Here is an 11,763-nt window from a genome sequence, read left to right as displayed (position 1 = left end):
GACGTGGCGGACTAGGCGGTAGTCTCTTAAATGGTGGTCCACGACTAGGAGGACACTTGTGGTGGTCTGGCGGTCATTAGCGTAGTGTTACAGCGCAGTTCCACTACTGTTGTGCCAGCTCAACTGTTGCAGCAGATTCAGCAACTACTACTACAACGACTACGACCACGCAGGCTGCATAAATTTACCATTAGTTGCTTCAGTTATTATGAACAAATAATCTGAATTTCTAATAAATAAAATGAATTGCATTAAAAAATTTTTTCCTTGTTTTGCCAAAGAAAGGAATTACAAGTTATGAAGAATTATCTGATTTCTAACCGGGAAAAGGATAAGTAAAAACAAAACGGCGATGAATTTTTATCTTAGATTTACTATATCTACTTCAAATTTCTACTTCGATCCGTTGAATTCTCAGGTTCTCGTACAAAGTTCACCTTTAACTCAGTTCCATTATCAGTATATCAAGCTTCACTCCTCATATTTAAGCGAAGTATAAATATCTTCTGTCAGCAAACAAACAGTCGTCGCACTCGCGACAACAGTCGTAACTTTGAAGTCGTAGATAATTTCGTCCATCTTGGAACCAGCATTAACACCAAGTCTCGAAATTCAACGCAGAATAAATATTAAAACCATGTGCTATTTCGGACTGGTAGGCGGTGACTGTAGAGTCACTCTCTCGACGAAAAAACCAAACGCTTTACAAGTCATTCATCATCCCCGTTCTGTTATATGATGCAGAGGCATGGACGATGAGTCGATCTTACAAGTTGTCGAGAGAAAGGTTCTGCGGAAGATTTACGATTCTTCATTCAGTCGATGGAACGATGAGCTATACAAGATATACGATGACATTTACAGAGTTCTGCAGATTAGAGACAGCAGCTACCTAAGCTTGTTCATACCGTCCTAATGGAAGAGAGACTACTGCAGCTATGAGTATTCGGCGCGGTACCTGCCGGGGAAAGCAGAGGGGAAGATCAAGGTGGAGAGAAAGGGCTACTCTTCCTTCCTTCCTTACCTTCAATTGGCCCCGAACAGGTTGTAAACTCGGCTTTAACCGCCTAAGCGGTGTCTATGCCAATAAAGAAAGAGGAATGGAGGTTTGCACTTCAGGGCGCCAAAGATCTTTCGCCTATTACTTGGCAAATATACATATCTAAGTAAAGTGGTGTGCGAATTTAACTCTATCGATACAGCCGTTTTGGGGCAAATCTCACCTGATTTGATTTGCGTTGAATCAACTTCCAGTTTTTCTTATTGATTTTTCAAATATAGCATATGTACATTCGATATAATAGGTTGTCAAATATCTCCCATCCGCCTTTTGACTTTTGAATTTCTGCGCGATATATGTGCGCGATGTATAAAAGCGCAGGTAATACGGTAATATATGCGGACGGTGGCGACGCTTTGCCGAGCGACATTGCGGATTGGTTTGATTTGCGTTCAGCAGTTACCAGGCAATAAACATGGAGTTCACAAGGCCGAAATTTGCGCTATTTTAAAGTTTTCCGCGTTGCGTGAGATTAATGAATTGTTTGGAGGATGGTACTCTATCACTTCGAACTGCAGAAGGAATGGTATCGACGATTCAGAGTGGGTGAAAATGAAACAGTGAAAAAAGCCAGCCAGCAGGAAGACCTGTGATGACGAATACCGATCAAATCATGGCAAACATGGAGTTAGACCGACATGTGGCATCTCGTGACATCGCCCAGAAGATGGGAGTTAGTCACCAAACCATTTTAAACCATCTGCAGAAGGCTGGATATACAAAAAAGCTTGATGTTTGAGTGCCGCATGGTTTGACGAAAAAAAACCTTCTGCACCGAATCAACGCCTTCGATATGCTGCTGAAACGGAACGAACTCGACACATTTTTGAAGCAGATGATGATTGGCGACTACAGTGGCCAAGCCGGGATTGACCGCCAGGAAGGTTTTGCTGTGTGTTTGGTGGGATTGCAAGGGTATCATTCACTTCTCCCATATAGGCAGACGTTTAATTCTACTGTGAAGAACTGGACCGCTTGAAGCAGGCGATCGACCAGAAGCGTCCAGAATTGGCCAACAGAAAGTGTGTAATGTTTCACCAGCACAAAGGTAGACCACACACTTCGTTGATAACTCGTCAGGAGCTACGGGAGCTCGAATGGGAGGATTTATCACATCCATCATATTGCCCGGACATCATAGCGTCAAGTGATTACCACCTGTCTCTGTCCATGGCGAACGCTCTTGTTGGTGTAAAGTGGTTGTCCGAGTTCTTCGCAAATAAGGAGGAGGGCTTCTACGAGGAGGGTATTATGAAGTTGCCGTCTAGATGGAAACAGATTATCGAACGAAGCCGCGCATATCTGAACAAAATCCGATCACTGTAACACTTTTAATAAAGCATTGAATAAAGAGCAAAAAAGTGGAAGGGAGATATTTGACAACATACATATGTATACATATGTATGTCAAACAAAAAATCAATTTTTTAAAATTTGCAAGTGTGTTCATAGTTTTGAGTCTTACAAATTGTGAGGGTATAAAATGTCAGGCTACAGCCGAGCGCAGCCCTTTCTTACTTTTCATTTAATCGTTATCAGAACCAGGATAAAACTGAAGCTCTTTGTAGTAGTACCATAATTCGATGGGCATTGTTTTGAGATCACCTACGATATAATTTTATCAACTTGGTTTGAGCTTTGACTTCATTTATCAGTGGCAAAAGAACATGAAAATTCACTATAAAGTTCCGTTAGTCTAGTCTAGTCCGCTGTTTAATATTTATTTTAAAGGCGTACGTTCGTTAGTTCAAACTTTGTAGATTTCATGCATTTTATTTTATTTACTAATTCTATTTACCTACCATTGTATTAACAGTTGGTTTGAGATTTCTCCAATTTGCAGAAACTTTATTTGACACTTTCACAAAATTCTTGCTATATAAAGGGCTAAGTACCAAAATAATATTAACAGTTTTACGAAGTTCATTAACTGGCAAATGTAGAAATTCTTTACAGCATTATTCTCATCCTTTCGCCGTGGTGCTTGTTGATGGTAAGTTTCTCTAGTTAATAGTTGCTCATTTTTTGGTAGATTTTAATATTAAACATTTTAGGCCAACGAGATTGAACCTAAGAAGTTCGAGACTTCCATTAGGTTTGGCGGACCAGGCGGTCCCACAACTAGGAGGACGCAGTGGTCCTGGCGGTTTTGGTGGTCCTGGCGGTTTTGGTGGTCCCGGCGGTTTTGGCGGCCCTGGCGGTTTTGGTGGTCTGGCGGTTTTGGTGGTCCTGGCGGTCCCTGTTGGTCCGGCGGTTTTGGTAGTCCTGGCGGTTTGGTGGTCCTGGTGGTCTGGTGGTCCCGGCGGCAGTTTGTGGTGGTCGTCCTGGTCCTCGTCCTTTCCGGGCCACGTACAACCACTACTGTTGCACCCAGCTGCCAACTCCAGCTGTTACACCCTCGGTTGTTTAACTGCTCAGCTGTTACACCCTCGGTTTGTTGCCAGCTCAACTGTTACACCCTCAGTTATTGCCAGTTCAACTGTTGCAGCGAATTCAACATCTACTACTACGACCACACTCGCTCCATAAATTTAATATTAGTTATTTCAGTTATTATAAACAAATATTCTGAATCTCTAATAAATTAAAATAATTGCATGCTTAAGTTAAAAAATTAAAAGTTACGAAAAATACTCTGATTTCTAACCGAGAAGGGTAAGTAAGAACAAACAGGCGATGGATTTTTATCTTCAACTTACTATATCTTCTTTAAATCCAGTTAGGTTCGTTCATGTGGTAATTCTCGTTGTAATTAAAAGACAAAGTTCAACTTTCAACTCAGTCCCTTATCGGTACATCAAGCTTCCTCCTCAGATGTTAAGCGAAATGGTCTTTGACACTTCTTAAAAAGTTTCCATGTCGGTATCCTGAATTCACATTAGTATCTGGAGCTACCAGAAAACGGTCACACTCAGAATTTATTCGTGGACTAAATCTATATTTAGTACAATGAACCGGAAGTCTCCGTTCAGCATATGGATTATCCAAATATTACGGCATATTTTAGTTTTTCTTGCGTCTAAAGTTTGTATTTGCCAGCTAGGTTAGTAATTTCGATTGTGTTGGACCGGTGAGGTGGCTCTAATGAACATAAAACAGGACAAAACGTTAAAGTCTGATGCAAAAAGCTACAACTATTTGTCTAACTAGTTCTAAAAAAATTTGCATCCAACGGCCAGTAAACAACTTTCAAAGCGATTTAAAAACTTAATAGGAAAAATGTATACATTTTTTTAGTAGCTCGGCAAACTGAAAAAAGTAGTTTAAGAGTTCGCGACAGAAGCCACTCCCTTCAACGTTCCTTTTAAGTTTCGATTCATCCGTGAAAAAGTTGACTGCGTTCTTTCGCCAGCGAGTCAGTGATTCAAGTTATAAGAGTGTAGTCCAAGTGAAAGAGGATATCGGAATATTCCTTTTTTGCGACCTTTAAAATGTTCGAATTCGCCGGAGTCTGATAGCAACCTTTGCAGCAATGCACTTTCCAACCACAGTGTTCAAGGACGCCAATGTTACCAAACTACTGTAGTGTCCTGCAAGCAGACGTTGCAGCCATCAATATAGCAGAAGATGTAATTCTTCGAGGTGAAACTGCTTTTAGACACCTACGCATTCATTCCGACAGCTGACCTACAATGTAGGTCTCAGTGAGCTCAAAGCTAGTCAAGGTATGCATGACCTCACTGGCATTAGCAACAAGCCACTTCCATATTAAACTTGTTATGGTATCTGGACACGATGAGCTTGCAACAAAACATACTCTTACCCCAAATCCGTCAAGACGGGAACGAGCGGTAGTTTCCCCTGTCTTCTGCATTCGGATAATCTTACAGTCCTCGCGTGAGCAAGTGTTAATCAGCAACCAGCATTTATGGGGTTACCGAAGCCTTCTGGCTCAGATATTAATCTTGCAGTTAATTGCGCAGGCAGCAGGCTCTTATCGTTTTGAGGCTGCTCGGCCTTCTAAGCGACATCGCTGTATGGGCGCAGAAAAGTTCAAAAGATCCGGCGCTGTCAGGCAAATTTGTTCAGCGATGGAGTGCATTTCTTAATTGGTATGTAAACGAAGCAGATTTGCCGAACTTGGAACAAGAGCAACCTAAAAAGAGACTCAAAGAGCTTCCATTTCATTCAGAAAAAACCACGGTTTTGTGGTTTGTGTGCTGGTGGAATCATCGGTCAATATTTCGAGTTCGGTTCATGCGTAGAACAGTCATCAAAATTAGACTCTAAAGCAACTACAGCCCTCAATTTGGGATGGGATCTGGTTTTCATTCAAGATTTAGGAGACCTCCGAAATAGACCTAACCATACATAGTAAATGTTCAAAGCTTTTCAACAGTTTTCAGTTTTAAAACCTTCCATAGGAATTTAGTATGCTTAATATCTTAATGTTATCAGATTTTAAAAGAGTAAGAAATAAAGCATGACTGAGAGGAAATTTACGCAAGGCGCATTAAAGCAAATGGGCCATTGGCATTTTTGTCCGCTCGGCAACATGTTTCAGCAGTTCGTCTAATTTCTTTGGACTGCGCTAACTTCTTTTTAACAACCAACATTACTTATTTTGCTGTTTAACTGGAGGCAGCAAGAACTTAAAAATAGTCTTATCTACGTAATCAGAAAAGTCCCGTTATAAAAACAATAATATTTATTTTAAATTTGCTAAAGAAACAAACAATGTTTACTCAAAATTGTACTTTGTTAACTTCTTTGACGTCTGTGAAACACGTATAATGTAGATGACTAACGGATGCAAAATGGGTACAACCTTCTTTAACAAGGGAGCCTTCACTCTTCTCACATGTCCTTGGAATAAAGTTTTTTCGGCATATTGCGTTGATAAGTTAATAGTTGAAGACAAATAGTTTTAACTTAGCCTGAAACACAGGAAACCACTTTACAGATCTCGAACTTTTCTTTCTTTTCTTCTGGAAAAAAATATTGGATCAGTATGGACATATCACAGTGCTCCGTTTATTTTTCTCCGCATCTGTCCATCGCCTTAAAGTTTCACTATCCACAAGGTATCATGCTCCATTCCTTGTTGTTTTAAGGCTCAGAACATCATTTTATAAGGCTTGTGATTAATGCCTATTATTTAGAATACAGGTTCTCAGACAACGAGTTTCAATGTTCAGATCACATGTCTAGTAAAACGGAGTAAATATTTACTCTTGTTATTACGTAGTATGTTAAATAATTTCGGTAATAGTTTGATCACGTTTATTTTATATTTACATAGTTACAACAGAAATTGTTTGCATAGTTTGTTTAAAATTAGAAATTTTCATTAATACATTGTGACAAAAAAGTACTCGGAAGTTGAAAATAAAACGCAAAATATTTAAATATTCGGTAATATTTACTTTACCACCTTCAAAGTAATCCTCACCACATGTAATACACTTATGGCAACGATTTTTCCAGTCCTCGAAACAGTCCTCATACGCATTTTTTGGAATAGCCTTTATCTCCTTCAGCGAATTTTGCTTTATCTCTTAGATCGACCGAAAATGGCGTCCATTCCGATGATTGTTGACTCGTTTGCATGTCAAACTCATAAACCCATGTCTCATAGGCGGTTATAATGCTTTCCATGAATGTGGGATCGGAATTCGCTCGATCAAGAATGTCCAAAGAGGCCTGTTTACGGTACTCTTTTTGAAAAACATTCAGCTTTATCGGAACGAGTCGAGCAACAACGCGTTTCATACCCAAAATATCCATCAAAATCATTCGAACGGACTCGTGAAAGATGTCGAGCCATCTTACTAACACTTGCCTGACGATTTTCAAGCAACTTACCAGAGAGGTTGAATAAAGTTCTGTTGGGACATTCATTTTTATATACAAAAATAAGTTTATCTGAATGTCATCTAAAGTAAAGTTGATAAATACACATTTATTGATTCGTTAAAGACATTGAATTATTAACTAAAATTTTGACAGTACACAACATGATTTCTTTATTATGCATATACCATTGACAGTAGAGAAAAACAAGTTACATTTTTCTCTTAACATAAAGTCTTTACTTTAAAATCATTTCGCTACGATCATCTAATTGAACCGCGAAGAAATAAGATCTGTCACATAATGGTTCAAATTAGAAAGTTTTATTACCGAATGCTTACAAGTTTCAAGCTCCCGTAGTAAAGAAAAACTAATAAAGGCAACAAGGGTAGGAGTACTAAAGGAAATAGCAAGCGATCGTTTGGCAATTTCGTAAACAAACATCGGTCGATTGGACCTACACTTGTCTACGATTCTTGATGTCATCCCCTTTATATGTATCCAAAGTCGTTAAACCACTATGAAGGTTAATAACATTTCCTCCGTCCAATCTTCCTCTCCTCTCCTTTGAGCCATCAGCCCTAGCAAAGGAGACAGAGATCTAAAGAGAATGGTTTAAGTGATAAGAAAAAGACAGTTCGTGGAAAAGATTATACATACATACAGACTTATACCAAAAACACTGATTTAATAATTCGTTGGAGAATATGCTTCTTAAAATATATCACTGTGGTAGCTGTGAACTCATATTGAAAGAACACGGCTGTGACAAAAATGGAAATTGTAATTAAATTCCTCGGGTATTTGATATTTCAAAAAAATATTTTGCTAATTACTATGTCAAATATGAGCGTGATCTGTCAACCAGTTTGTTTACAGCAGCAGCTTAAGTCGGTACATCTCAGTAGTGCGTTGCAATTTTTACAATGGAAAATATCGAAAAAAAATTTTTTTTCAAATTTTGTATTTCCAAACAAATTTCGTGTGCGGTATGATTGCGAATTTTGGAAAAGACATACGGTGGCTCAGTTTTATCAAAAACACAAGCCCACGAGTCGTACAAAGCCTTCAAAGACGAGAGATCGTTAAAGACGTGCATCGTTCTGGACGACCTTCGACCTATTCAACTGATGAAAGTTCTAAAAAAGTGAAAGATATAGTGCTAGAAAATCGTCTGGCAAGTGTTAGAGAGATGGCAAGAGATCTCGTCATCTCTCGCGAGTCCGTTCGAATGTGTTTGGTGGATATTTTGACTCGACTCGACTCGTCCCGATAAAGCTGAACTTTTTTCCAAAAAAAAAGAGTACAATTGTGACCGAATTTAAAGCCATATTCAGGCGTTTGCGTGAGAACAGCCGTCGAATACTTCCGGAAGTGTGGAAAAACTATTCATGCATAGAATCTTCAGTAATGCTGATAATAATTATATGGGTGCTAGGTCAAGTTTTCACCCGATTTCATCTATTTTAGGCACAAATATATACTATTATGAGTAAAGTTACTCGGAAGTTGGAAAATCTTGAAATTACGCATATTGGGGCTTAGGGAAATATTGCTACGATTCAACCCATTTTTGATACACAGAGGTGCTATTGTCAGGAAAGGATTCTCACTGAATTTCAATTGTATATCTCCCACATTGAACGATATTGGGGTCCGCATATTCGGTAGCTAGGGGCTTCAACAGTTTTGGTTGGTTTTTTGGCAATTTGAGGTCATCAGGTGGCATACTTTAAAGGAATTATTAGTGCAAAATTGCATCCCTTTATATAATATTAATTACTTCTTGATTTGTGTACTGGAAAATGAAAGAATTAAGTGGAATCTAAAATTTTTATATTGGAAATAGGCGTGGTTGTAGTCTGATTTCGCCCATTTTCATACTGTGACAAAGAAATATATTGAGAATTCTACGTACAATTTAGTTGAAATCGGTCGATCGGGTCCCAAGATATGTGATTTCACCAAAAAGTGGGCGGTACCACACCCGTAGCCCAACTTTTACACCGGCTTTAATAAAGCACCCTCATACCATCTCGGAGGTAAAATTTAATGCGCGGTCATGCGACGATGCTTTTGCCAAATTTTTGCCAGTTTTTAAGGGGGTATTCTTATCTAGGATTTTGAAAAAACGATTCTTTTGCATATTTAGAAAGTTTAGACTTTCAAAAATATGACCTTGGAAGGATTTTTCTGAAATTCGACTTATTTTTTGGAGATAGAGCCGATTTTGTGACGTGGTGTCCGTGTTCACTAGAATTGTCTCGTAAACTTTAAACGCGTTTTTCTCAAAACTGATTTCTTCGGAACCCACGATACCCACGATTTCTCAGGTTCTACTGGACCGATTTACTTGAAATTTTTATAGAGTCTTCTTTATAGGCTTGTCTATGGTTGGAACTAGCCTCATCCAAAAATTTTTATTTTTATTTTATTGAAAAAATTCGAAATAGTCAGAAAAAGTGATCCAAAAAAACTTTTTTTCAGGCAGTCACCATTTTGTGAAAAAAAATTTTTCCCACTTTTCCGTTGTTTCGGGCCATTGCGACATTATTCTAAATTAATAATTTTTTTTTTTTGGTTTCAGATAACTAGGTGGGTTGAAATCATGGGTATGGTCACCTGGAAATTTTTTAGTGACCCCCACTTCGTCAGCTCATAATTTTGAAATTTTTAGTTTTTAATTTTTTCTGTACTTTTCTAAAATTAACAAATAACTATTAAAAAAAATGGTTGGTAAAAAATATTAATTGCCTTTTTTACAACACTTTAAAAATTACCTGAAATTCATGCTTCTAGACCAGAATACCCCCTTAATTTAGTGCTTAGTTATGGCACTTTATTGGCTTTCGGTTAATGCCGTTTTGTTTGCTTTGTAGTGGTCCGATTACGCTCATTTACGAACTTGTAATGTTGTTTTACTAAGGAATGCTCATACCAAGTTTCATTAAGATGTCTCAATTTTTACTATACAGGCGGACGGACGAAGAGACAGAGACAGTCACTCGATATCAACCGGAATCTGTCTCGATTAGTATATAAGGTGACTCGATTAATTTTAGGTGATGCGTATAATCGTTACGTGAACAAACTAATATATTCTGTAGCAACATGTTGCAAGAATATGATAATCAAATAGTAGATATTTGTCTAATTAAGAGGCTTTTAATAATAATAATATTTATTTAATTCGTGTTAAAAAAAATAAAAACACAATTATTTTTTCAAGTGTTTTCGCTATACATTTGACGTCCATACAAAATTGGTATATTTTAATATGACTAAAGGATATAGGAAGTATAATCCATTGTTATCATGAATTTATGTCATCCATTAACAATGGGATATTTGGTTCATGTTTGGCCACTCTCCACGTAAGCTTTTTTCTATAACAGTTTGTCGATTTATATGTATAGTATATCGTATATGTATCCTTAATGTAAACTTGTTTACTTTTCTCCTGATTCTTCGCTTTTTTGCAAAAACATATATGAAAAGCTCGTTTCTTATTTTGAAATAAGACAATTTAGCGCCCCAAGTTCGATATTTTAAAGTAAAGGCTTTTACTATCTCATAATGTTTTAATTCTGAAGAGTTGTTGATAATACATCGAATGTTCAGACCATATGTCTAGTATACCGGTGGTCTAATATTTACTCTTTTTATTTCGTATATCAAATAATTTCGGTACTTTTTATTTCCCATTTATTTGTTTGTATTTGCTAATATAAGAATTTGTATTGACAGTTGATTTAAAATTAGAATTGCAAAAGACTATATAAATATTTTGCTAACAATTGTTTGTTGAAAATTATGTAAAGTGCGATTATGCTATATAAGGCTTAAGAAACCACGACGAAGTCAACAATTTGACAAAGTTCATTTGATTGAGAAGATGAAATTCTTTACTGTATTATTCCTTATCGCTTTCCTGGTTGTCCTAGTTAATGGTATGTTGCACTAAATATAGATTGCTAAATCTTTTCATTATTTTAATATAAATTATTCTTAGGCCAACGAGGATCTGGACGATTTGGCGGTGTTGGAGCGCGCCCAGGCAGACCGCAAGGTCCTCGCCCTTGCCAACCACGACCACAACCATCATCTTCTTCTGTTGCTCCTGAATCTTCATCTGCTGCACCTTCAACTGCTGCGCCCACAGAAGCTCCATAAGCTACTCTTAAGATCGCCCATTGCTATAACCAAAAGTTATTTTATCTGAATGTGATTTAAATTAAAACTGAACTGAAAACTAAAAAAACTTATTTTTACATCGCTTAAAGAAATTAATTCATTCTGGACTAAAATTCTGCCGGTAGATAGCGCCTTTTCTCTAATATGTATGGTATATAACCTTGAGAGTAGAGGAGATTAGGATAAAAACGTGTACGACTTGTATTTTTATTTTATATTATTGTAGGATGTATACTTTGATAATGTCTAGTTAGCTTAGTTCATCTTCTTAAAACGATAGAAAAAAAAATATTTTTCATATGGAGTTTCAATTTAGAAATTAGCTCTGGTATTAAGATATACCAACAAAGAGTAATAACGGTAGGAGTATTATTGAAAATACCAAGAGTTCATTTGGTATTTTAGTAGACAAACACATGTCGATAGATCTACATATATCTCAGTTGCTTGGTGTGAATCTTTGGACCCTTAGTGTGCTCGAATGCATTCTTCGCTATTTTTTTTTAGGTTTCCATACATTTAGCATAGGAATTTTGGTTTTTTCATTCAAACTAAAATTTCACCAACTAATATTCGTTTCTCAAAAATAGCCATCACACATTCATAAAGTCAACTTTTCAAACTTGAAAAATTCCCCTGAAAAAGTTTGAAATTTTTTTTGAAGCACCCTAATATACATACGTACACTGATTTTCGTTATTCCAGCAGACTTTGTG

The 11,763-nt window shown here is 37.2% G+C and overlaps 1 protein-coding gene across 1 annotated transcript; it reads left to right on the top strand.

Moving 5' to 3' along the window:
* The first annotated feature begins 2,089 nt into the window (after positions 1–2,089).
* Positions 2,090–11,026, top strand: LOC120768814 (elastin-like). The gene is made up of 3 exons (XM_040095566.1): positions 2,090–2,207; positions 3,156–3,368; positions 10,866–11,026. The coding sequence occupies exons 1-3, from the start codon at positions 2,090–2,092 to the stop codon at positions 11,024–11,026; spliced, it is 492 nt and encodes a 163-aa protein (XP_039951500.1).
* Positions 11,027–11,763: the final 737 nt, after the last annotated feature.

The sequence above is a fragment of the Bactrocera tryoni genome, chromosome 2 (genome assembly GCF_016617805.1).
Source record: "Bactrocera tryoni isolate S06 chromosome 2, CSIRO_BtryS06_freeze2, whole genome shotgun sequence".
Lineage (NCBI taxonomy): Eukaryota > Metazoa > Arthropoda > Insecta > Diptera > Tephritidae > Bactrocera > Bactrocera tryoni.
This window is presented reverse-complemented; position numbering and strand designations above follow the sequence as displayed.

Bases quoted from the DNA above. Each gene is read 5' to 3' on its own strand.
- LOC120768814 (XM_040095566.1), top strand. From the start codon at position 2,090: ATGTTTCACCAGCACAAAGGTAGACCACACACTTCGTTGATAACTCGT. The intron at 2,208-3,155 runs GTGATTACCACC...GACTTCCATTAG, and splicing joins CCCGGACATCATAGCGTCAA to GTTTGGCGGACCAGGCGGTC. The intron at 3,369-10,865 runs GTTTGTGGTGGT...AATTATTCTTAG, and splicing joins GTCTGGTGGTCCCGGCGGCA to GCCAACGAGGATCTGGACGA.